General features: G+C 40.9%; 1 protein-coding gene across 1 annotated transcript in view; it reads left to right on the forward strand.

The window, feature by feature from the left end:
* Positions 1-27,400, forward strand: part of MAP3K1 (mitogen-activated protein kinase kinase kinase 1) — a 74,856-nt gene that overhangs the window by 41,045 nt on the left and 6,411 nt on the right. Inside the window, exons 3-16 of the mRNA XM_062211993.1 lie at positions 2,104-2,304; positions 7,514-7,714; positions 8,891-9,007; positions 9,368-9,516; positions 13,424-13,545; positions 14,351-14,432; positions 14,549-14,732; positions 16,620-16,898; positions 19,957-20,078; positions 21,699-21,790; positions 22,066-22,255; positions 22,547-23,828; positions 24,201-24,353; positions 25,257-25,419. Coding sequence (XP_062067977.1) covers positions 2,104-2,304; positions 7,514-7,714; positions 8,891-9,007; positions 9,368-9,516; positions 13,424-13,545; positions 14,351-14,432; positions 14,549-14,732; positions 16,620-16,898; positions 19,957-20,078; positions 21,699-21,790; positions 22,066-22,255; positions 22,547-23,828; positions 24,201-24,353; positions 25,257-25,419 — 3,337 coding nt within the window. The remainder of the gene's footprint in view (positions 1-2,103; positions 2,305-7,513; positions 7,715-8,890; positions 9,008-9,367; positions 9,517-13,423; positions 13,546-14,350; positions 14,433-14,548; positions 14,733-16,619; positions 16,899-19,956; positions 20,079-21,698; positions 21,791-22,065; positions 22,256-22,546; positions 23,829-24,200; positions 24,354-25,256; positions 25,420-27,400) is intronic.

Raw genomic sequence — 27,400 nt, forward strand, 5'->3', positions numbered from 1 at the left:
AAATAATCTTACAATCAATTTTAGATGCTTTATCTCTAGGATAGGCTCCAAGAGCTCTTAATTCCAGAACTCTTATAGGAAAGCAGAAAATAAACCCATGAGGTGGAAGATGAGTTAAACATCTGTAAGATTTGCCAAAAGAAAACCTAAATTCCTGGATTAGGCAAGGTGGAGAGGTTCCAGCCTTTGCCCTGGTGATTCTGTTCTCCAGCCGCAGATTGTCGTTGTGAAATGGGCTTCCCTGCTCTTACTGGGAGGAGCAGGTCCCAGTCGTTCCAGTGTATCACCACTGTAAGCTTAGACAGCAGCTTGATTCATCTGTACTTTGGCAGTGTAAACTACACCCCTGCCATGTGATCATCTCACCCCACACCCATCCCATGTGCCTGTGTAAGTTTAGGTTTAAATTAACGAAGCATGTAAAGATATGGTTCCTCAGTCGCACCAGCCATGTTCCAGATGCTCAGTAAATGCACTGGCTGATGGCCACCTTTCAGGCAGTGCGATAGAACATTTCTGTCATCTTAAAAAGTGTTAGGGTCTGGAGCTAACTAGGATCTGCTTAAATATCTCAAAACCCACTGAGGCTTTGGATACCCCATCATCATTGAGCTGCTGTAAGTATGTTCTTACCCACCCACCACTTGTAAGTCTAACCTGTGGAACTACTCAGAATAAATCTAATTGTTCCTCTACATGTCAGCTTTGCAGCTGCCATGGACCTTGACTCCTTTCCTTTCCAGCTAAGCTGCTGCGTCCTTTCCATTTACCCCTTACATGCGGCAATGTGATGGGAATGCTTCGCCATTTTAGCTGTTCACATCAGAAGATAAAGAGGAGTCAAGGATTTGTGTTGGAAAAGGGAGAGTTCTGTTGAAACATCTTGAAGATGATGGCAGTTGGAGAGGCGTGTAGTCCCACTCGGTCAACATAACAAAGCTGTCTGAAGTAGAAACACACTGCTTTCTGAGCTCTGTGAGCCAGAGGTGTTCAAACAGAGCCTAACTCTTACCATACAGCAGAGAGCACAGCTGTCAAAAGAGGAACCAGCTGTTTATCCTTTCTTACACGTGAACTAAGAATACCCAGTTTTCAAAGACCAACTTCTGGTTTTCCTCAGGCTCCACTTTGTGGCAAATACCGAAGTACCCTCTCTGTGTGTAGGATAGAAGTGAAAAGACGTGTAGGATAAGACACATAGCACATAGTTCTCAAGAGTAATCATACCACCCTACATTTATGGTTTACAGTTTCAGATTATCCTTGGGAAACTTACTGTCTGCTTGGGACATCTGATTTTGTTTGTTTTTGTTGTTATATGTAAGCTGCTTGATGTTCTTCTTGAAATATAATAAATAAGGTGGGAACATCTCCAGATGGCACAATAAATAAAAACAGAGTAATGCATGACATACCATAAAGCAATCTGTGACCAGGTACAAATGTGTGGGGTGGACAAAAGAGTGGGAGGGCTCAGGAGAGAGAGAGTGTCAGTCAGTGGTGGTGGTGGTGGTGGGGCTTTCACACAGCCTTAGAAGACAGGCCAAGTTTGTCCCACAAGAGTGGGCTGCCCGGGTGCTGCTGGCTGGAGATGTGGAGTGGGAGGGAGTGTGGGAGTGCCACGAGAGGAGGGAAGGTTAGGCACAGCGGCTGCTGTTGAACAAATGATTCTATACTCATCAGCCAGAGGGGCACTTAAAATTATGCCCAGTATTGTTTTCAAGAGCCTGAATTTTTTCAAAGCAAATTGTAAAAAATCTTCAATCTGGAATGGAGTAAATTAGTGTAGAAGTTGTAAGTCCTCCTTTTTCCATATTTGCTTACTAACTTTTCATTGTTGATTTTGAATGTTAAGTAAGTTAGGGCATATAGCGCTATTTATAAAATTTGATAGGATAACATTTTTAATTGTAATCCCTACATGAATGAAATTTATGTAGTAAAAAAAAAGAGTCTTTAACTTCATAGTTTTAAAGTAATACCAAATAAAAGTTGTTCTGTGACTGAATATTTCAAAATAAAAAGCTCATTAAATTCATTTCTTAGCATTTACTTGTCTGTTACATTTTAAGTAATAAAATTATTGGGACACTTTCATTACAGGTGGTAAAACCAATCCCTATTAAAGGAGATGGATCCGAAATGAGTAACTTGGCCGCTGAATGTCAAGGAGAGGGCCAGGTGGGCGCTGCGTCTCCAGCCCCCAAAGGCCGGCGCAGCCCGTCTCCCAGCAGCTCCCCTTCAGGTCGCATAGTGAAATCCGAATCGCCAGGAGTAAGGAGAAAAAGAGTTTCCCCGGTGCCTGTAAGTTGCTTCAGCAGATCAGTCATTTTCAGGCTCATTTGTACCACAGAAGAGATCGGCCTGCTGTGTGGTGTTAGAGCAGCCAACCTCCCAGCGCAGACCCCTAGAGGGCGTGAGGTTCCAGGAATCCTTTCTAGCAGTCCACTAGGTCAGGACTGACTTTCTGATAAAACTGAGAAGTTGTTTATGTCTTTCCCTCATTGGTGTTTGCAGGGAAATGATGGATAGAGCTCCTGCTGATTCCTCCACCCAAATTAGAGCTGTGACAATAGAAATTGTATGTTTCATTGCTGTGTGTTGGCCATTAGAGAAGAAAAGCCCGTTTCATTTCATCAGAATGCCTTTGATGAAGGAATAGAAATGAATTTTATTAAATCAGTCCTTGTTTAAATACACGCCTGTATGATATTCTGTGATGAAATGGGAAACGTACATAAAACAGTAGTTGTCTCATGTTAAAAATATTTGTGCAGTTAGAGTTTCAGAGCAAAAATTCAGATTTTAGAAAACTCTTATCTATACCACAGTGACTGTGACAGTTTCTCAATACTTAAGACTTTGTAATGAGATTGATGTCAAGTGTAATTTTTTTTTTTTTGACAGGCAGAGTGGACAGTAGAGGGAGTCAGAGAGAAAGGTCTTCCTTTGCCGTTGGTTCACCCTCCAATGGCCGCCGCGGTAGGCGCGCTGCGGCCCGCGCACCGCGCTGTTCTGATGGCAGGAGCCAGGTGCTTCTCCTGGTCTCCCATGGGGTACAGGGCCCACGCACTTGGGCCATCCTCCACTGCACTCCCTGGCCACAGCAGAGAGCTGGCCTGGAAGAGGGGCAACCGGGACAGGATCGGCGCCCTGACCGGGACTAGAACCTGGTGTGCCGGCGCCGCAAGGCGGAGGATTAGCCTGTTAAGCCACGGCGCCGGCCTTGTCAAGTGTAATTTTTTATACTCTCTCTCACTCTCTCACTCTGCCTTTTAAATAAATACATAAATCCTTAAAAGATTCCTTTTAATATCTATGTGAGATTTTTTTGGGTACTTGAATCAAAACATCCTATCACAGCAGACTGAATGCAGAATCAGCTGTGAGAATCTTGCTGTTTTCTGTATTAAGCCAGACAACAAAGAAATTTGTAAAAAGGTAAAAGATTCTAGTGGTGGAACTGCATGTTTTGTTTTATTTTGTTTTGTTTTGTTTTAAGATTTATTTATTTGAGAGAGTTACAGAGGGAGAAACAGAGTGAGCAAGCTTAGAGTCTACTGATTCACCCCTGTAATGGGCACAGTGGCCAGAGCTGGGCTGATCTGAAGCCAGGAGCTTCCTCTGGGTCTCCTCTGTGGGTGCAGGGCCCCCAGTACCTGGGCCATCTTCCCCTTTCCCAGGTGCATTAGCAGGGAACTGGATCGGCAGTGGAGCAGCTAGAACTCAAAGAGAACTGGCACCCATATAGGATGCCAGCACTGCAGACAGAAGCTTAACCTGCTACACCACAGTGCCAGCCCTAGAAGTGCATGTTAAAGCTTTCTAACTTTGGAGAGAAATGAGAGAATGGAAAAGTGATTGAGAGGGTGACCAAAACGGGGATGTTTGGTTTTCCTCAGATCTGGAGTTGTTAAAGCATAGAAGTCCTTGAAAAAATACATGTAAGGGCTGGTGCTGTGGCTGACGGTGTTTAAGCTGCTGGCTGTAGTGTCGGCATCCTGTATGGGTGCCAGTTCCAACCCCAGCTTCTCCACTTTCGATCCAGCTTCCTGCTAACACGATTGGGAAAGCAGCAGAGGATGGCCCAAGTGCTTGGACCCCTGCAACCTGGATGAAGCTCCTGGCTCCTGGTCCCTGGCTTTTGCAGCCGTTTAGAGAGTGAATCAGTGGCTGAAGATTTCTCTCTGTTTCTGTCTGCCTCTCCCTCTTCCTCTCTGTAACTCCATCTTTCAAATGAACAAATTTTTAATAATAATAAGAAGTACACGTACAGTAAAACCCATGATACCTAACAATATTTTTGGATTTGTGTTGATGCCTTCAAATTAACTTTTTTCCCTCTGGAAATAATAACATTCATTAGCTTGTGAATATACAGATTGCTTAGGGCTCGGCAGGGCTGGCTATCTCTGTTTCCTATGGCATGTGCTGAAGCTGGAATACCCTAGAGTGCTTGTTCCCTGTCACTTCAACCTGGATACTGGAACAGTTGGGGCCTCCTGGCATCTTTTCTCACAGCATGGTGGCTGGGCTGCAGTCAGTGCTTCAAGAGGGCAAGTCCCAACCTGCAAGCTCTTCTGAAGGCTCCACTGGTAGTTTACAAACCTAGTGACAAGCCCAGGCCCAGAATCCATGGAGGAGGGGGCTAGTCAATGCTATAAATATGAGAGTAACTCAAGAAGTTCACAGGTTAAAAGAGTTACAAGATAAGTTTATTTTAATGCAAATTTTTTTAATTCATACAGTTTTATTTTTCATAATAAACCTTTCCCATGAACATTTTGAAGACCCTTTGTATACATGGATTTCGCACCAAAATAAACTTGTTTCTTAATAAAGTCTCCATGGACTTTCTGAACTGCTCTTGTGTAACTCATGTACTATACAATTCACCTGCTTAAATTATACAATTTAGTGTTTTTTGGTATATCTACAGGCTTGAATGCCCATCACTGTAATTAATTTAAAACATCTTCATCACCTTTAAAGAAACCCCAAACCCATTAGCAGTTTTAAAATAAGCATGAGACCATTAGCCTGGGGTTGTTTCTAGGAAACCAAACTGAGCTTTAGCCAGTCAAGCCAATTGATTTTATAACCAGGAATTTCTGTCAAACTTGCACAAATAAAACAAATCCCTGTAGCTAATCTGGTGATTTCTTTACCTTGCTTCTTGTTCAGCATGTTAAAACTGGCTGTTCACACTGCTGGATCAAAGCTGTCTGAACCCCTTCTAGTTTTGAATGCTGCCTGAATCATGAGTCATTTCTGTCTTCAAATATTCTGTTAAATTTAATCTGTGTAAAGTTTAATAGAAGTTTCTCCCCAGCCCCAGGTAACCATGCATCTATTTCCTGTCAGTATTCAAGGATACTTCAAAAATCTTATGGAAAATAGAATTTATTTTGATGCAAAACAAATCCATGCACAGTGTTTTTCATAATACACATTTTCTATGATCGTTTTGAAGACCCCTCATATTTGCCGGTTTTGGACATTTCATACAAATGGAATCACACAGCAGATGGTTTATGGCTGGCTTCTTTGACTTAGTATCATGTTTCTAAGGTTCATCGTGTTATAGCTTGTATTAGTTCTCCAGTTTTAGTCGCAGAATAGTCTTCTTTTGTATGCACATACCACATTTTGTTTATCTGGTTGTCAGTTGGGATGTGTTCCACTCTTTTTGGGCTTTTGAAAATAATGCTACTGTGTATAGCCACATACAGATGTTGGTGTGGACATGTTTTTCTGTCTTTGGGGCTTACACCCAGAAGTGAAATTACTGGGATCATTCATTTTGAGGGACTGTTTTCCAGAACAGCTGCACTTAAGGTTCTCCCAGCAGTAGATGAGGATTCTACCTGCTTGGTGTTCTTGCCAGCATCTCTTGTCTTTACAGTTAGGTGTGCTACACTGGGGTTTCCACTGGCACTGATGGGAAGACAAATGGAATGGAATGAGGGGAATAGGTATCACTCATGCCGCAAGAGAGGTGTGTCACCTGCAGTGAGATGTTTCAGTTGAGGGGCCCTCTCCTCAGTGTCTTAAAATTACTTGTTATAGAAGACTATTTAATGAAGCTTTAAGTATAAGCCAGGAGATTGGAGGTTTGATTTTTGCCACTGGACATAGTTGTTTTGCCTGCTTAGGATATGTGCTTTTTTATGCTTTTTATTTTGATTGACATAATTCTTTTCCAAGCCCAGATGTTTACAGAATAATTTTTTAATTTGCACGTGGTTGTCTGTCTCAGCCAAAGGTTTAACCTTGGTTACAGGGATTGAGATTTTTTTTTAAATGTGAAACTTCATTACAAATCACTTTTTTAAAAAAAATATTTATTTACTTGAAAGGCAGAGTTACAGCAGAGTTACAGAAAAGGAGAGAGAGAGAAATGACTTCCATCGGCTGATTCACTCCCCAGATGGCCGCAACGACCGGAGCTGTACGATCCGGAGCCAGGAGCTTCTTCCCGGTCTCCCACATGGGTGCAGGGGCCCAAGGGCTTGGGCCATCTTCTGCTGCTTTCCCAGGCCACACAGAGAGCTGGGTTGGAAGTGGAGCAGCCAGGACTCCAACTGGTGTCCATATGGGATGCTGGCACTGCAGGCGACGGCTTTACCAGCTATGCCACAGTGCCGGCCTTGATGATTGAGATTTTTTTTTTTTTTTTTTTGATAGGCAGAGTGGACAGTGAGAGACAGAGAGAAAGGTCTTCCTTTGCCGTTGGTTCACCCTCCAATGGCCGCTGCGGCCGGTGCACCGCGCTGATCCGAAGCCGGGAGCCAGGTGCTTCTCCTGGTCTCCCATGGGGTGCAGGGCCCAAGCACTTGGGCCATCCTCCACTGCCTTCCCGGGCCACAGCCAAGAGCTGGCCTGGAAGAGGGGCAACCGGGACAGAATCCGGCGCCCTGACCGGGACTAGAACCTGGTGTGCCGGCGCCGCAAGGCGGAGGATTAGCCTATTGAGCCGCAGCGCCAGCCCGATGATTAAGATTTTAAAAGTTCACCTGAGGTCGGCGCCACGGCTCATTTGGCTAATCCTCTGTCTGTGGCGCCGGCACTCCGGGTTCTAGTCCCGGTCGGGGCGCCAGTTCTGTCCCGGTTGCTCCTCTTCCAGTCCAGCTCACTGATGTGGCCCAGGAAGGCAGTGGAGGATGGCCCAAGTGCTTGGGCCCTGCAGCTGCATGGGAGACCAGGAGAAAGCACCTGGCTCCTGGCTTCAGATCGGCGCAGTGCGCTGGCCACAGCGGCCATTTGAGGGGTGAACCAACGGAATGAAGACTTTTCTCTGTCTCTCTCTCTCACTAACTCTGCCTGTCAAAAAAAAAAAAGTTCACCTGAGATGAGGATATCTGATAAAGCCTTTTTGCTTTTTTTCTTCTTTAAATATATTTAAGCACTTTTCAGACTATATTCTGCTGCATAGCTATTTGGTGTGACCTTTTTCAGTTCATAGTTTCTTGTCAAAAAGTAAGACACTTAGTAACCAAATACTTTTGTGAAGTTTCAGAGTGGCCGGATCACACCACCCCGGAGAGCACCCTCACCAGATGGCTTCTCACCATACAGCCCTGAGGAAACAAACCGCCGCGTGAACAAGGTGATGCGGGCCAGGCTGTACTTGCTGCAGCAAATAGGACCCAACTCTTTCCTGATTGGAGGGGACAGCCCGGACAACAAATACCGCGTGTTTATAGGGCCACAGGTAGGAGTTGTCACCACTTTATGTGTTACTAGTATCTGTTACCAGCTCAGATTTATGTGCCATCATGTGCTTACATCAGTTGGGGCCGGCAGGCATTTGGCCTAGCAGTTCGGATGCCACTTGAGACACCCACATCCCGTATTGGTGCCTGGATTTCAGTCCCAGCGGTGCCTGTGATTCCAGCCTACTGCTGATGTGCATCCTGGGAGGCAGCAGTGACGGCCCACGTAGTTGAGTTCCTGCCAGGAGACCTCGATTAAGTTCTGGCTCCTAGCTTCAGCCTGGCCTGACACAACTGTTTGCAGGCATTTGGAGGTGTGAACCAAACCAGCAGATGAGAGCTGTCTGCTGTCTGCCTGCCTGTTTTCTCTGTCTATCTAATGAAGAAAAACACGTTTTAAAAATTTACATCAGGGGCCACTGTTGTGGCCTATCAGGTAAAGCCGCGGCCTGTAATACTGGCTGGCACCAGTTCGAATCCTAGCTACTCCACATGAGATCTAGCTCCTTGCTAATGTGCCCGGGAAGGCAGTGGAGGATGGCCCAAGTCCTTTTTCCTCTGCACCCACATGGGAGACCCGGATAAAGCTCCTGGCTCCTGGCTTCAGCCTGGCCCAGCCCTGGCAATAGCAGCCATTTAGAGAGTGAACCATCAAATGGGAGATCTTTTTCTTTCTGTCTCTCCCTCTCTCTGATATTCAAATAAATAAGTAAATAAAAATTTAGATCAGTGACTTTTAGTAAAGTTTCCCTAAAATGTATTTTGTCTGGTTAATATTTTTCTTTAACATACTAATGAGATTTTTACTATGGCTTAATATACCATCAATAAAATAAATTTGATGTGTTTAAGTTAATAAACAATAAGAGGTTTATTCATGGAGATGACTGGCTATATAGACTTTTCTCATACCTCTCATGCATATAGGAGGACTTCAAAGAGTTTATGGAAAATGTGTATTATGAAAAAATTATACAGAGATTCCAATTTTTTCATATAAAAGTAAACTAATCTTTTAATTCTATTTTTCCATGTACTTTGGAACTACCCTTGTATATGAAGACAATGAGAAATGTGTATTTATAGTTAATAAATTTGGAAATTAAAATGGTAAACGTACAAGTTCTAATGGAACCGTAGATTTGTTAATTTGTAGGTCTTTTTTAACTCTTCAGAACTGCAGCTGTGGGCGTGGAACATTTTGTATCCATCTGTTATTTGTTATGCTCCGGGTGTTTCAGCTAGAACCTTCAGACCCAATGCTGTGGAGAAAAACCTTAAAGAATTTTGAGGTAATTTTTTATAAATGCTTTAGAGTAAAACTGCTAGCAGATTTTTATTTTTGAAAATTTTCCATGGGCACTAAATTTAAATAGACAGTGATTGATCTGAAGGTATGAGGATATATAAGAATTATTTGATGCTTATAACCTATTAGGTGATAAGTTCTTTCTTCTGGACTGAAAAAAATAAAAAATACTGGCCTGCTGTTAAAACACTATCAACTATATGTATTCTTATTTTTGAAGCTCTTCAATCAGCTTTATGAAAAACTTAATGCAGTAAAACCAAAGACTTCAACCTTTAGTAATCTTCATATGTGTAATAATTATGGCACAAATGTCATTGTTACTGTCTTTTTCCAATGTTAGGTTGAGAGTTTGTTCCAGAAATATCACAGTAGGCGTAGCTCAAGGATCAAAGCTCCATCTCGTAACACCATCCAGAAGTTTGTTTCACGCATGTCAAATTCTCATACATTGTCATCATCTAGTACTTCTACATCTAGTTCAGAAAACAGGTTAGTATTTTTTAAGGAATTAAAACCATTAATCTAGTATTTTTAATTTTAGGGATAATTTTTCTATATGTTAAGTTGCTGTTTGATGTAAGTATTGAATCTTTCAGGTTAAAATCAAGGGTAAAAAATATTTAAGGTCATCTGAATATAAATGTATGGACGTTTTGTCCTAAAATTTAGAGTTTTAAAAATGGAACATTAATACAATAGCATCCATTTTGTAAGAAAAATCAAGTGGCAGATAGAAAAACTGTCATTCATTACTCTGTGCCAAGCACCTTATAATTATCTTACTCTGTAACTTAAAACAACTTCATTGGGTCGTTTGTCTCACTGTTTTATGGGTAATGAAGCGGAGGCCTTGTGTAATAGAAGGAACTGTATGTAGGGCTTTTAGAAATAAACTCTATACAGGACAAAACAGTTCTGTAAAATCACTTTCAAATATAGGATTTTCTGCTGTGTGACGTCACTGCCTCCTTCACAGGTATCTTCAGAGAATTCTTAAATAGGCTGTTTTACCTGGGAGAATGCAGGCATGCTCTCCAAAAGATTAATCAGTTGTAATTCAGAGATACAGTAGCTGTTTTTCATAATTTTTACTGAAAATCTACAGTGCTTCTCAAACTTCCATTGCCTAATTGAGTTTATAAGAATGAACACATCAGCCTAAGGAACCTGAAATGTGGCCCAGAATGATAGGTGTGAAGTTTTCTGTGAAGTCTCTGGTATTTATAATGGTTCATGTGAATTTCCATTCCATGACTTTGCTTTATGGATTTTAATGTGAAATTGAAATGTTTAAATTGCTTCCAAAAGAAGTGCTGCTTCTCTTCCCAGAGCATCTCCTGTGTGTTCCTAAGGCACTCTAGCTTGAGAAACACTGGTGTCAGTGGTTAAGTTCCACCTTCATCCCATCAGGCGTTTAGGTAGTGCAGTTTCCTTGAGATTCAGGAAGAAGAAAGAAGTGACATTAGACAAGTACCCAGTGAAAAGAAGAGAGAGGTGTTTTCCTCTGGAAAAAGTAAATGTTTGAATTTTCTTAATTTTGATTAAATGAATTGATTTGAGATTTCTAGAGCTCTAAGAGTTGTTTGGGATGTTGAAGATGTTCTAGTTTCTGTGGCTCAGTGATGAGTGAAGCCTGGAGAAGCTGCACAGCTCCTGTGAGCAGAAGCCTAAGTGGAACCTGGGACTCTGCAGTCGCAGGGCAAGGCTCTTCCTCGTACCCCTCATCTTTCACGAGTAGAATGAAGAAACAGCTTTATTTCTCAATCAAAGCTTTTCTCCTTTTGTTGACATTTCTCTAACTTCATGTTTTCGAGAAGAATAATGAATGCTTAAAAATCAGGTAGCCAAAGTTAAAATAGATTCCTTCCAAGATGAAAATAGGGCCGGCGCCATGGCTCAATAGGCTAATCCTCCGCCTGTGGCGCTGGCACACTGGGTTCTAGTCCCGGTCAGGGCGCCAGATTCTGTCCCGGTTGCTCCTCTTCCAGCTCTCTGCTGTGGCCAGGGAGTGCAGTGGAGGATAGCCCAAGTCTTTGGGCCCTGCACCCACATGGGAGACCAGGAGAAGTACCTGGCTCCTGGCTTCAGATAAGCACAGTGCGCCGGCCGCAGTGCGCCACCGCATGGGCCTTTGGAGGGTGAACCAACGGTAAAGGAAGACCTTTCTCTCTGTCTCTCTCTCAGTCTCTCTCTCACTGTCCACTCTGCCTGTCAAAAAAAAAAAAAAAAGAAAAGAAAAGAAAAGAAACCTTATAAATTTGGGCTGGCCATAGTTGTGAGTTCTGTTGATTGGTTTGGATTGGTATCTCCATGGAGAACTCGCAGAAGATGTCACCTTCCCATACTGAGATTATACTATTTATGTAGGTAGATGTAATTACATTATTCTTATACATAAATATAAAACAAAAACCTCAGTAAGAAGAAAGAATTTATCTGGAGATCTGATTATATAAAATTTTGAATGGTAAGTCAGAAACAAAAAGAGTCAGGACAAACAAAATGAAAATACTTATTAAAATTATGAACAACACCTCACCCCAAAAAAACTCAAACTATAAACAGGAACCTAGGATCCAAGTATATAAAAGAACAAAAGGAATGAAGAGAATATTCACAGAAAAACAATTTCCAGAGGCTGGCTAACATATGAAAACTGTTCAGTCAGTCTCATTAAAAGAATTCCCATTTTTCAAAACATACCAGTTTTTATTTATAGAATTAGTAGAGACTTTTCTAATCAGACAGTTAAGTTCTTTTAAGAACTTGGCTTTGCTGTGTAACCTTTCTGGAAAAAAGCATTAGGGCTTTTTAAAACATTTATTTTCGTTGATCCAATAAATGTATTTTTTTGTTTTTTTAAGAAAAATAGTTTGGGAAATATACAGACCTTACAAGATATATGACTTTTTCTCATAGTTTAATGGTGAAGAATTGAAAACAACTTAAGTATCCAACAGCAAGTGAATGGTTGACATATGCCTATGATGACTGTCTCATGCCATCATGAAAATTATGCTTTTGAAGAGTATTAATTGGCAAGCATGGAGAAGTGTTCATAAGTGAAACCAACTTCTGGTTATAATTTATCATTCATGAACCCAATTTTTATTTATAAAAAGTAAAGTGGATACATAAAAATTTAAAGAAATAAAAATTCAGTTGTTATTGACAAGTGTTATTACAGATTTTTTCTTTTTAATACTTTACATTGTGGATCGTCAGATCTCTGTCACTACTCAGCTATGCCTTTGTAGACTGAAAGTAGCTATGACGGTATGTAAACAAATGAGCATGGCTGTGTGCTAATAAAACTTTATTTACAGAAGTGCGCTACAGACTGATTTATTCTCTTTTTAATTTGCTGCTCCCTGCTGTGTACTTACATGATTGTACTTCTGGAAGAACTGCTGAAAAGAAATAATCTGAAAAAGCAGCACACAGATATTTATAATGGTTTCTTAAAAATCTTAAACTATAGAAGAAATGGCTCAAATAAAAAGTATACTACACATTTAGGATCCTTTTAGTTAGTGAAAAATTGTGCCACCATTAAAATTATGTATATGGTGGAAGCAACTCAGATATTTGTTGATGGATAAACAAAATATGGTATATACACATGATGGAGGAGTTCTGAGCCTGAGTAAGGGTACAGACTTTGACATATACTACAGCATGGATGAACCTTGAGACGTTATACGAAGTGAAATAAGCCAGTCACGAAAAGACAAATACTGTATGATTCTATTTATATGAGCTACTTAGTCAAAATTACGAAGACAGAAGGTTGGTGTTGCTAGAGGCTAGGGGAGAGGAGACTGAAATGATTGTTGGATTGCTGTGAAGTTTCGGTTTGACAAGATGAAACATTCTGGAGGGGGTTGGAGGTAATGATTGACAACATGAATGTATTTAATACCACTGAACTGTGGTATAGCATATGCTGGAAACTGGTTAAGATGGTTGATTTTATGTTACATGTGTTTTTTGCCACAATGAAAAACTGGTATTATGTGGTGTGTTTGTTCATAGTCAGACCTTATAGCAATTTGTGCATTTAAAAAAATCTACTGACAGAATGAGACAGAAATGCTCTTTGTAAGATTGCAGTTCAGGTATGGAATTGTTTTCCTAGCCTGGGCAGCTTAACTCACACACAATCTGTAAATGCACAGGTATGTGAGTTGGATTTAAAGTTAGAGAAACTGGTTTCTCCTATTGATTTACACTCAAATACTTAGATGAAAGATGCTCTTAAACACAAGAATTTATAATATATTCACCGTCTAAAATGGCAGAAATTGTTTGTGGTGTGCAGCATTAATTCTCTTGTCTTTCGCTTTATGTGTGTGTGTGTTTGGTGCTTGATGCTTCTGCTTCTCTTTCCTCGTAGCATAAAAGATGAAGAGGAGCAGATGTGTCCTATCTGCTTGCTGGGCATGCTCGACGAGGAAAGCCTGACCGTGTGTGAAGATGGCTGCAGGAACAAGCTGCACCACCACTGCATGTCCATATGTACGTGACTCCTCTTCCTCCTGCACTCAGGAAGCACGGGTGCTCTGGGAGCTGCTTGAGGATTCTAATGTGGCTTGTGGGGAGACTGGCAAGAAAACACCCAAAAGGGGTAGATAAGCCATTGGTGAAGTTTTCCACAAGTTGTAGAGTTTGGAATCTGTTAGGAGCTGAGCTGTGTGAGCAGAGAAATGCAGGCTAGTCTGGTCCGTGTGGTAAAGGAGTGCCTGGAGTTAGCACAGTGCTAGCCCTGATGGCAGATGTGGAACAGGGCTTGGGTAGGCAGTGCAGGGCGGGGCGAGCAGCCCAGCAGCGTTGGGAAGACCTCGCCAGGTTCGTAATCAAGCAGACAGGACATTTTGAGCGTGAGCAAGCAAGATACACGTAACCACAACTAGTGAATCCTGTAATAACCATTGCAGATAGTTACACATCTAAATAAATATTTGATGTTGAGCCGGCGCCATGGCTCACTTGGTTAATCTTCTGCCTGCGGCACCGGCATCCCATATGGGCGCCGGGTTCTAGTCCCAGTTGCTCCTCTTCCAGTCCAGCTCTCTGCTATGGCCCAGGTGCTTGGGCTCCTGCACCCACATGGGAGAACAGGAAGAAGCATCTGGCTCCTGGCTTTGGATTGGCGCAGCGCTGGCCGTGGTGGCCATTTGGGCAGTGAACCAGTGGAAGGAAGACCTTTCTCTCTGTCTCTCTCTCTCACTGTCTATAACTCTACCTGTCAAATAAAATAAATAAATAAATGCTTAATGTTAAACAATTACATTTTTGTAAGCTTTTTTCTTTAATTTTTCAGGGGCAGAAGAATGTAGAAGAAATAGAGAACCTTTAATATGTCCCCTTTGTAGATCTAAGTGGCGGTCCCATGATTTTTACAGGTAAGAGTTTTGAATTAGTGACTTCTGTGTGTTTAGTAAAAAAGTAACAGGGTTTTCAAAATGTGGCTTAAGTGTTAAAAACATTTTTTAGCAAGTATTGTCATTTTTTATTTTAGCCACGAGTTGTCGAGCCCTGTGGATTCCCCCTCTTCCCTGCGAACTGCACAGCAACAAACCCTACAGCAGCCACCTTTGGCTGGATCACAAAGAAGGACTCAAGAGAGCAACTTCAACCTTACTCACTATGGAACTCAGCAGATCCCACCTGCCTACAAAGATCTGGCTGAGCCATGGATTCAGGTCAGTAGCTGTTTGTTCATTTCTCCAGGAAACACTGAGAAAATGTGGTCATCCCTTTCCCTCAGCAGTTCATAATGTAAGAAGATGCTTCTGCTGGCCTCCATCATGACTCTCATTTCATTAAGATTTTTAATGTTCCCTTTAGTGTTAATACTATGCTGCTGTTTATACAGTTTAAACTTCAAAAGTTCTTTGTAGTTTATCCTGTCATGTCTAGAAACATCTTTCTGAACTAACACATAAAAGGTTGTCTAAGGACAGAAACTCAGATCTTTCAATGCTAACTTTTTCTAACGTCTAATGCCCCTTCCTGCCAAGAATTTCTGTTGCTTATATGCTGCTGCTTAGTTTCTCCTTTCTGTGTCCTAACAGCGTGTAGTGGGTACCAAATAATCAGAGTGGATGAAGAAGAAGGAAATATGTGGTATTGACCTTACGTTAGTCATTTGTATCCGTAAGGATCGTTTCCATTCCTTTATGTTCTTTTCTGATTGCTTTTTCATCCTCAGTAATGTAGGGCTTTTTGTTGGTTTGTTGAATGCTTAGTCTATTGTTTAAAAAATGGAAGACCCAAGACCAGACAGTGTCTCTAGTGGACATTAGTGAAGTAAAATGATTGTTCCCAATAACCTACTAAATTCTGCAGAGTAAGTCAATATACTGTATATCAGTAGGGTTTTTTCATTTTTATTTTTGTGTGCATTATCATCCTGCAGCTTTGAAATTCTCTTTTCTGAGCATACCAATAAACCATTAGGAATCTAATAAAATCTGCAAAATTAACAAATGCATCTTAATTCTTTTATGTAGTTCATTAGTAATGTTTTAACAGAAGCCCCCCCCTGCTCATCATGAGCCCTCAAGAACTGTCAAGCTGGTTCTGGGCAACCTTGGATGCTGTTCTTTCAGAGCAGTGCTCTGGTTTGTTTCTGTTTAAGGTTTAGCTCAGACTAGGCTGTAGATTCTCGGTTCTTTAGTAAGAACATCATGTAAAACAGTTCAAACTTAACAGTGGTTTGCCACTTAACAGTGGCAGAAGTTCACTCTTATTCTAGTTGTTTTTTTCTCCTTTACTAACCCTTTATAACAGAAAATATTTTTTAAAATAAGTATGTCGTTCGTTTTCCCCAAAATGTGTTTACACATCTTGAATATCTAGACATTTTGCACATGATAAATTGTGCTAGGTGTTACGCTTGCTTTTACCTGATAAGCTGAAAGTCAAGGCCATTTATGCTTTCCTTTCTTTGCTGTGTCTCTGGAGGATCGTGGTAAGGATGCTGTCAGGACACACATATTAGTTCTAGGTACCGCACTATCCTTTGCTATTGTGAACACAAACATTTTTTCTTTAGTTTTTGATTTGCCACTCTATGCACTATAACCTTATCTTTTTTTCTATTTAAGGTATTTTTGTTTTAGTGGTTTTTTTAAAGCCATTTTTTGGTCTAAGACAAAAACCAAATAAATGCTTTTAGTTTACCACTGGTGTCTGCTCCTGAACCACTCTGCTGCCTGTCCCAGTGTGGGTTCTGTAAATCCTGTTCCGGGCTTTTTCTCTGGAAGGGATTCTCCACAGTGTTTTGTTTGGAGGATGGTGTGGGTAAGCCTGAAGGGTACAGACCTAGGCATGTATACTTATCCGTCTCATTCTTAATGGAGTTTACTCTTAATTTTTCTTACACTAATGAGTGGTAATGGTTTGAAAATCACCAGTTAAACTTGAGTATAAAATTCCTCGTCACTGTCTTAAATGGCTGCACATATTTTGCAGTTGTGTAAAGATGTCAGAAATGTCCAGTTTTTCTGTAGAAATTGAAAAGCTTGCTTACAGTGCTGCAATTTCACCTGTTTTTCTTCCCGTTGAATTCACTGTGTTTGATACAGGTGTTTGGAATGGAACTCGTTGGCTGCTTATTTTCTAGAAACTGGAATGTCAGAGAGATGGCCCTCAGGCGTCTTTCCCATGATGTTAGTGGGGCCCTGCTGTTGGCAAATGGGGAGAGCACTGGAAATTCTGGGGGCAGCAGTGGCAGCAGTCCGAGCGTGGGAGCCACCAACGGGTCTCCACAGGCCAGCGTCTCTGGGGACGTGGTAGAGGCGTGCTGCAACGTCTTGTCGGTGGTCTGCGCCGACCCTGTCTACAAAGTGTACGTTGCTGCTTTAGTAAGTAGCTTTATTCCCTAACCATCTCATTGTGGGGTTCCTTTTTTGATTGTTTCAGATACTGTTTTCCAGATAACAATAGAGCTACTTTATGTGACTTAACTCTGGAAAATCTGAAGTATATTTTTCTTCCAAAATCCCAGGAAATGACAGTTTTCCATGTAACCGACATCTCATTTAATTTTCCACTGTACTGATTTTAACCTGGTCCAGTTTTCTTACATCCGGTTAGCTGTCCACCATCTAGCAGCAGTGTCTTGCTGTTCATACCTTAACGTTTTCCTGAGCGGGTACTTGACATGTGACTAAAGTGATAATAACTTATGGGATAGTAAAGTGATCCAAGTTACTTTGCTTTTAATTTGATATCTGTTGATATTAAGGAGAATTTCTTTTTAAGAAGCATTTTGCATGATTTTTAGTAAGCATTTTTGTGTGGAAACGCAGGAGCCATTTCACAGAAGAGAGTGCCATGACACTGACTGTCATAACCCTGTCCTGTTTTTCCATGAAACATGTGGAGGGACCATGCGTGCCGTGGAACAATGCTCTTCACCCAGCTTTTTGCCTCTTAACTTCCTACTGTTTTTCCAACACAAACTTTTAGGCACACTTGACTGCCTGGCATGTTTCTCCTTTCGAGGGTCCATCTTCTGTGAGCTGTCCCTCATCTTCCCAGCCAGTGGCGACTGCATCCTCTCACCATATTGCTCTCCCTGCAGATGCCATCTGGTTATCCTGCAGTTCAGACTGTCAGCTGGCCTGGGAGCTGCTCGAGACAGGCACCATAGAAAGGATGCCACGTTCTCATCAGTCGTCAGTTATGTAGTGTGCCAGGCTCAGCGGAGACAGAAGTGGTCCTGCCCTCAGAGCTTTTCCTTCCCTTTTCTTCTACCACATACCTCCCTCTTTCCCTGTCTTTATTTTTCCCTCTTCCCTCCCCATACCTAGTTTTTTGCTGAACCATTTTGGAGTTATTTCTAGGCATCGTGACACTTTGTCCTCTAATCACTTAGCATGTGCCTCTTAAGAATACTTACATTGTGGGGCTGGTGCTGTAGCTCACTTGGTTAATCCTCCACCTGCGGCGCCAGCATCCCATGTGGGTGCCAGGTTCTGGTCCTGGTTGCTCCTCTTCCAGTCCAGCTCTCTGCTGTAGCCCGGGAAGGCAGTGGAGGATGACCCAGGTGCTTGGGTCTTGCACCAGCATGGGAGACCAGGAGGAGGCACCTGGCTCCTGGCTTCGGATCGGCATAGCTCCAGCCATGGCGGTCATTTAGGGGGTGAACCAACGGAAGGAAGACCTTTCTCTCTGTCTCTCTCTCTCACTAATTTTATCTGTCAAAAAAAAAGAATGCATACATTGTTCTGTGTAACCAGGTGCAACCACTATGTTCTCATTACAGTATTACTGCATACTGTCAGGTTCCTACTTCAATCTTCCCAGCTGTGCCAGTGGTACACTTGATAGATAAACTGCAGACTTTATTCACATGTCAGTTTTCCTCTAACAGTTTTTTCTGTCCCAGGATCCAGTCCAGGATGCCGCATCATATTCAGTCATCCTTTCCTCTTAATCTGTTGATCCTCTGTGATGATTCCTCAGCCTTCCCTTACATGACCTTGACTCTTGAGCCATACCAGCCAGTTGTTTTGTAGAGTGCCCATCCATGTGGGTGTTTCGGATGCACACACTGTGGTTATTGTGCACTTTTCACAGGATTACCACAGGGGTGGTGTACCCTTCCCTCCTCAGTACACTGTAACAGTGGCTGATGCTCTCAGTTTGAGTGATGTCTGTTTTCTCCACTGTGAATTTACTGTTAATAAATATCAGGCCGGCACTGTGGCATGGTGTGTTAAGCCACCGCCTACAATGCCAGCATCCCATATGGGTGCTGGTTTGAGTCCCAGCTGCTCAATTTCTGACCCAGCTCCCTGCTAATGGCCCAAGAAAAGCAGTGGAGTGATGGCCCAAGTATTTGGGCTCCTGCTACCCACTTGGGAGACCCTGAGAGCCCCTGGCCTCCAGGCTTTGGCTTGCTACCATTTGGGGTTCACAGCTGCAGGAGCAATGGAAGATCTCTCACTTTTTGTCTCTCCCTTTCTGTAATTCTGACTTTAAATAATAAATCTTTAAAAATAAAAATAAATAAGTATCTTGAGAGATACTTTGAAACTGTATAAATAAGAGTTGAAATTTTGCCCATTGATGTTACCATTTATCAGCAAATCTGAACTGGAGCAATTATTACTACACTATTAAAGCTGGTCTTCTAATGTTGATTTTTCTGTCATCCTCATTCTTTCCACATTAATTAATTGGAATTCTTCTGTAAATTCTTCCCCATTCATGTTTCTATTCAGATTTTTTTTTTTTTAAGATTGTATTTAATTATTTGAGAGGTAAAGTTAGAGAGAGGGAGAGACAGATTGTGTCTGCTGACTCACTCCCCAAATGCCTACAACTGCCAGAGCTGAGCTGATTCAAAGCCAGGAGCTTCTTCTGGGTCTCCTACACAGGTGCAGGGGCCTAAGGACTTGGGCCATCTTCTGCTGCTTTCCCAGGCTATAACAAAGAGCTGGATAAGAAGTGGAGCAGCAGGGACTTGAAATAGTGCCCATACGGGATGCTAGCGCCACAGGCGGAGGCTTAGCCCACTACACCATAGTACTGGCCCTTCTATTCAGATTTTAATTTACAATAATATGAACTTGTGGGTATTCTGGGGATCATAGGTAACGCATTATTTACTTTGTTGCTCAAATTATCCCAACTTTGGCCATCAGGAGCTCTTTTCGGTTAGATCCTATTCTTATTAAAAAGTAATTTTTCAAATTATTTGAATTCAGACTTTTAAAATTTGCTGAGTTTGGAGAATTCCTTTCCACCACATTTGTTTGTTTATTCGGCTATTTGTTCATGCCATTATAGACTGATGGATTTATTCTGAGTTATAATCCATCCCTATCATTATTTTGTTGCTCAGAGTGTCCCAGATTAGTCCATTGTCTCTAATGCTCCTGGTTAATCTGACCTTCAGTGTTTCCTCCCCAGAAAACATTGCGAGCTATGCTGGTGTACACTCCTTGCCACAGTCTGGCAGAAAGAATCAAGCTCCAGAGACTCCTCCAGCCAGTTGTCGACACCATTCTCGTCAAGTGTGCTGATGCCAACAGGTAAGGCCTTCCTGCTGAGCCGCTTCAATCCTTCGTGTAGGAGAGACCTCACACCTAGGGAGTACTTGTCATATATTTATTAAATGGTCTGAATACTGTTCTGTAACATGAACTTGGAAATTAAAGTTCTTAAGGACTAGAGGAAAGAATTAATGACAAATAAAAGCCAGCCTAATAGCAGGGAGGTTGGGGAGGGGGAGGAAACCACAACAATACAAAAGTTGCACTTTGTAAATTCACATTTATGAAATAAAAAATTAAAAAAAAAAACATTAAAAAAAAGCCAGCCTAATAGCATAACACATTATTATATTGATTCTCTTAAATAATGTTCTTAATCTGAAATCCAGTTGATACAAACATTAACAAATATCTGTAGAGTTGAATCTGATTTTAGAAGATGAGTTACACAGGATAGGAACTAGTAAAATCATTATGTGTGCTCACATTACTATCAGGAACCCAAAAATTCCATTATTTTCAGTGTAACAGAATTTTAAGGAGAGTTTGTATAATTTTTTAAGAAATCCCATTTATTTCTGAAATATCCTTGAAAATTGATAAGGAACAATAGTAACCCTAACTTGAAAGAAAAGTATGAGATAGTGAAATGAGGAATAGAGACTGTATAAAAATCAGCACAAGCCATTCTTCTTTTAAACCAATTGTTGTCTTTTATTTTCCTGTTTCACAAAGTAGAAGGAAAAGACCACTTCCTTTAATAAGCATAGCTCCAGTAAACAGTTGCTTGGTGGTTCCCATCTCTACATCCCAGCAGATCTTGAAGTGTTGAGTCTTCCTTGTGTTGCCTCAGTCCATTTTTTCTTTTCCTCCCCAAGTTGACTAGGTTTGCAGAGGATCTCAATAATTAAGTGTCTGGTTTGACTAGTTTCTTATCTCCCAAAGTTTATCTTTTGCATTTGTTTGTCTGCGGAAGCCTACCTACTGAAAGTTTTCTTGTTGCTTAGAGAAAACTTTATAACTGAATAACATGGGCAAATTCACAAATAATTTGTAAAATGCATATAGAAAATCTTGTCATTTTCAATACTAGAATAGGCTTTTTTTTTTTTTTTTTTTTTTTTTTTTTTGAGAACTTAAGTTTGTGGCATTTGTTTTTCACTTTCTGAATCTAAAGTTAGGTTGTTCATTTGGTTGCTTGAACAAGTTAAGCCCTAAGAAATACTTTAAAACAGCTTTTTGATACTGGGAACTCATTCTGGCCATCTCAGAGAACATAAGGGATTTAAATGGGAGCTTGTTTTTAATTCAAGAGATTCTCAGTGAAGTTCAGAAACCAACATGTCAGCATCTGCGTTCTTTTTAACAAGATATGGTACTGAAAGTTAAACTTTCCTCTCATTTGACATTTAAATCAGCACTTCCTAAGAGCCAGTGCTGAAGACTCTGTGCTTAACATAGAGGATAAGTTGAAATTTATGAAATTAGAGCTAATAATGAATTTCTAGTGGCATTGTTATGTGGCTTTAGAGGTGGAAAAGTAAACACTCTGAAAACGTGATTTTCCCACTTTCTGAAAAAGCATTTCATTACTGCACTAATATTGATGTATATTTTTATCTTGCATCCAGGATTCACATTGCTTTTCTTCATTTTCAGCCGCACAAGTCAGTTGTCCATATCAACACTGTTGGAATTGTGCAAAGGCCAAGCAGGAGAGTTGGCAGTTGGTAGAGAAATACTTAAAGCTGGTAATTAATACAACTTCAAATTAATACAACCTGTTGCATCATTTTTCCTAGCAGTCTGTCTAATGTCGTAATCTCTCACGGGGCAGTTACAAGATTTTGAAGTAATTTAAATGGATTCATTCAGCTATAGAGACCTGAATGAATTGAAGAGAAATTCTTAACATTAATATAATTTGGAGTATTTTTTTTTTTTGCCTTATATTGTTTGTTTATGTTTTGTGTGAGATTTTAGCATCACTATTTTTCAGTCATTTATTTTGACTTTCCTTTTTTAGGATCCATTGGAATTGGTGGTGTTGATTATGTCTTAAATTGTATTCTTGGAAACCAAATTGAATCAAACAACTGGCAAGAACTCCTGGGCCGCCTTTGTCTTGTAGATAGACTGTTGTTGGAATTTCCTGCTGAATTTTATCCTCATATTGTCAGTACTGATGTCTCACAAGCTGAGCCTGTTGAAATCAGGTAATTTTTCTTTTTCTTCTTCCTTCTTTCTCATCCTTCATGCCCCTTAAGAGTGACACATATTAGAACTATGAAAGACTCAGAATTTACATAGAGCATAGGTAGGATACTCTAATACCTTAATATTTGATTGACATAAAAGTCTGAAAGCTAGGTTATTTAATTACAAATTTGTAGATCCTTTATATTAAGTGGCTTTTTGAAGTGTACAAAGTGTAAATTGAAACCATTTTATCTGCATGTATTTTTCAGTAATTTGAACTTTTGTAGTGATTGAATTTTTTCTTTCAGGTATAAGAAGCTGCTGTCCCTCTTAACCTTTGCTTTGCAGTCCATTGATAATTCCCACTCAATGGTTGGTAAACTCTCCAGAAGGATCTACTTGAGTTCTGCAAGGATGGTGACTGCAGTACCCCATGTGTTTTCAAAGTTGTTGGAGATGCTGAACGTTTCCAGTTCTACTCACTTCACCAGGATGCGTCGTCGTCTGATGGCTATTGCGGATGAGGTGGAAATTGCTGAGGCCATCCAACTAGACGTGGAAGACGGCCTGGGAAGTCGCCAGGACAGCTTTTTGCAGGCATCTGTCCCTAACAGCTATCCAGAAACTACAGAGAACAGCTCCCATGAGCGCACAGCCCATTTAGAGAAAACTGGAAAAGGATTGTGTGCTACAAAATTGAGTGCCAGCTCAGAGGACATTTCTGACAGACTGGCCAGCATTTCACTGGGACTTCCTTGTTCAGCAACAACAGAGCAACCAAAGCCAGTGGTTCAAACAAAAGGCAGACCCCACAGTCAGTGTCTGAACTCTTCTCCTTTATCTCCTCATTCTCAATTAGGGTTCCCAGCCTTATCAACCCCTTCCTCCTCGGCCCCATCTGGACCAGCTGGCACTGTAACAGATGTCTGTAAGCATAGACCTCAGGGATTCATTCCCTGCAAAATACTTTCTTCATCTCCTCAGACACAACGCAAGTTTTCTCTACAATTCCAGAGAAACTGTTGTGAAAACAAAGACTCAGATAAACTCTCCCCAATCTTTACTCAATCAAGACCCCTGCCCTCCAGTAATATACACAGGCCAAAGCCATCTCGACCTACCCCAGGTAATACAAGTAAACAGGGAGATGCCTCAAAAAATAGCATGACACTTGATCTGAGCGTTACTTCCAAATGTGACGACAGCATTGGCAGTAGCAGCAATGGTAGTAATGCTGTTATACCCAGTGATGAGACAGTGTTCACCCCAGTCGAGGAGAAAGGCAGATTAGATGTCAACACAGAGCTCAACTCCAGTATCGAGGACCTTCTTGAAGCTTCCATGCCTTCTAGTGACACAACAGTAACCTTTAAGTCAGAAGTTGCTGTCCTGTCTCCTGAAAAGGCAGAAAATGATGACACCTACAAAGATGATGTAAATCATAATCAAAAGTGCAAAGAAAAGATGGAAGCTGAAGAAGAAGAAGCTTTAGCCATTGCCATGGCAATGTCAGCATCTCAGGATGCCCTCCCCGTAGTTCCTCAACTGCAGGTTGAAAATGGAGAAGATATCATCATCATCCAACAGGATGTAAGTATAGAGTCTCTTAAGAGGAGACAGAGTTTGCTTGGATCGTGCTAAATTCAGAAATGCTGCTTTTAACAGGGCTTAATCAATGCAGTCAGGTTTCTCACATAGAATTATTAAATAATGATGTTTGTCTTGTTTAAGCAGCAATACTCTTTGCCTATTTCTAAGGCATCTGTATGTGATTCTGTGGACTCACTTCTGTGATTCTGAATTGGGGATCACTTCTGCATTAGACATCAGTCACTCACAGCAACCATTCAGAGTCAAGTATAATGGTGTTTTGGGAACCCAGACTGAACAAGAGTAATATTTTTTCACAGAAACCTTACCCTTTTAACTGAACAGTAAAGATTGCTTCCATTTAACATACAGACACCAGAGACTCTACCAGGACATACCAAAGCAAAACAGCCTTACAGAGAAGACACCGAGTGGCTGAAGGGGCAGCAGATAGGCCTCGGAGCGTTTTCTTCTTGTTATCAGGCTCAAGATGTGGGAACTGGAACTTTAATGGCTGTTAAACAGGTAAATATCTAGTGAGCATATAAATGAAATGATTCAAATTATAAAAAGCATGAGCAGGTAAAAAGAATAAATGAGGTATCCTTGTGTGTATGTGTATTTTAGTTCTGTAAACTTTGGGAAACCTAAATTTCAAAGTAGATATTGCCAGACCACCAGAACCATCATGAATTATTTTATGAACAGTTGAAGCTTGGTAAGAGATAATACCAAGGTAGGCCTCATAGAAGTTAGATTTTAAGATTTATGTATTTCCTTGAAAGTCAGAGTTAGGGAGAAACAGAGGGAGATGTTCTATCCAGTTGTTCACTCCCCAGGTGGCCACTGTGGTCAGGATTGAGCCAGGCTGAACCCAGGAGCTTCTTCCAGGTTGCCCATTTGGGTAGCAGGGCCCAAGCACTTAGACCGTCTTCCACTGCCTTTCCTAGTCTCGTTAGCAGTGAACTGGATAAGTGGAGCAATCAGGACGTAAACCAGTGCCCATGTGGGAGCCCGCATTGCAGGCAGCAGCCCTACTCAATATATGAGCACTGGCCCCCTGTGGTTTACTTTTTTAAATGAGCATGCTTATCAGGATATGAATTTTAAAATTATAAAGCTTTCATTTTAAAAAGTATTGTTTTTTCCCATGATGAGGCTTTTCTTATTTTTACTGTATAGAGAATTGGCTGTATCCCAAGTTTGTTTGTTTTTTTATATTTCAGATGCTTCCTTGGCTAGATTCTGACTGTCCACAAGCATCTGATTTGGCCTTTTCACAAAGTACCCTGCATCCATGTTGGCAGCTGCTGTTGCTGTTAGTGTATCAGCTAATCAGGATTTGTCATTTTAGATCAGATTGTTAAGTGAAAGCTATAATAGAATCTCATCAGAATTCAACACTTTGTGAATGTTTATTTGAAATAGGTGACGTATGTCAGAAATACGTCTTCTGAGCAGGAGGAAGTGGTGGAAGCCCTGCGAGAAGAGATCAGAATGATGAGCCATCTGAATCACCCGAACATCATCAGGATGCTGGGAGCCACATGTGAGAAGAGCAATTATAATCTCTTCATCGAGTGGATGGCAGGTGTGTGCATGCTGTAAATTAGACTAGTACATGCTTAACTGGCTGCTGGTAAGTTTAGGAAAAAAAATTTTATTAAGTAGTTTGGATTTCCTAAAGTAAGTCACCCCAAACAGAGAAACTGCAAATACTTTATCTTTCATGTAAATATAAATAGTTACTGCCTCTACCTTTTTAGTTTGTTCTAGGTGTTTTTAAATGATTGTGTAGCATTGTTTTATAATTTTTTTCCACCTGCATATAAAAGATCCCAGGTGGTCATCATTAACTGGATTGATTAGGTGTTCCAATAATATAAACAAAATTAAGATACAATTGGAGAAACCTAACAGATAAACTAGCACTGAAGCATAAAGTTAAACCTTGTCAACTCGGACAAAGACTAAGTTTTATCTTGTGTTATACCATATATATGGTAAAGTGACTTGAGTTATGATAGATTAACTTCTTAGGTTCGTATGTGTTTTAAAATGCCTTTCTGTTTACCTGTCAGTTCTTGAGTGTTTTTTTTTTTAAGGTGAACAAGTTTTATGTATTTCATATATACAGATTTAGGAGCATACTGATACTTCCCACCTACTGTCTCTCTTCCTTCTTTTAATTTTTACTTTTCTTAAGGATGTACAGAATAGATAGGTTGATTATTTAAATGAGGATCTTTGAGTGTGTTACTTGTCCCAGGTTAGAGCTAGTCAGTGGTCACTGTGGATGCAGCCTAACTCTGGGTCTTTTAGCTCTTCCTTCACATTCTCTTTATCTTCTGCTAAATAACATGTTAGCATTTTAAATTTTTTTTTAAGATTTAGTTGAGACAGAAAGATCTTCTATCTACTGGTTCACTCCCCAACTGCCCACAAGGGCTGGTGCTGGCCCAGGCTGAAGCCAGAAGCTCCTTTCATTTTCCCATGTGGGTGGCAGGGCCCTAAGTACCTAAGCCATTATCTGCTGCCTCCCAGGTGCACTTGCAGGTAGCTAGATCAGAAGTGGAAAAGCTAGGACTCAAAGCAAATTCTTTTATGTGGGTTGCAGGTGTCCCAAGCAGCAGATCAATGTGTTGGGGCCACAACAACTGCCCCCATGTTAGTATTTTTTACTTAGCCATTAGTAAGTGTTTTGGTTGGTTGTTGGGTGGCAGAGAGAAAGAGATCAAGCTCCCATTCACTGGGTCACTCACCAAATGCCTGCTGAAACTGGGAACCAGCAACTCAATCCAGGTGTCCCATGTGGAGGGCTATCAGATGTTTCCCGCAGTCTGCTGTAGCAAGAAGACAGAATCGGGAGCCAAAGCTAAGACAAGAAGCCACATGCTCCAGTAGGGGGCAGACCACACCCCCGTCACATTCTGTGTATTTTGGGTTTTTTTGTTTTTTGTTTTATCTTTTATTTAATGAATATAAATTTCCAAAGTACAGCTTATGGATTACAATGGCTTCCCCCCCATAACTTCCCTCCCACCCGCAACCCTCCCCTTTCCTGCTCGCTCTCCCCTTCCCTTCACATCAAGATTCATTTTCAATTCTCTTTATATACAGAAAATCAGTTTAGTATATATACATTTCAACAGTTTGCCCTCACATAGCAACACAAAGAGAAAAAATACTGTTGGAGTACTAGTTATAGCATTAAATAACAGTGTACAGCACATTAATGACAGAGATCCTACATGATATTTTTTTTAAAAATTGATTAATTTTCTATGTAATTTCCAATTTAACACCAAGTTTTTTCATTTTCAATTATCTTTATATACAGAAGATTGATTCAGTATATACTAAGTAAAGATTTCATCAGTTTGCACCCACACATAAACACAAAGTGTAAAAATACTGTTTCAGTACTAGCTATATCATTACTTCACATTGGACAACCCATTAAGGACAGATCCCACATGGGACGTAAGTACACAGTGACTCCTGTTGCTGACTTAACAATTTGACACTCCTGTTCATGGCGTCAGTAATCTCCCTAGGCTCTAGTCATGAGT

This window comes from Lepus europaeus, chromosome 15 (genome assembly GCF_033115175.1).
Source record: "Lepus europaeus isolate LE1 chromosome 15, mLepTim1.pri, whole genome shotgun sequence".
Lineage (NCBI taxonomy): Eukaryota > Metazoa > Chordata > Mammalia > Lagomorpha > Leporidae > Lepus > Lepus europaeus.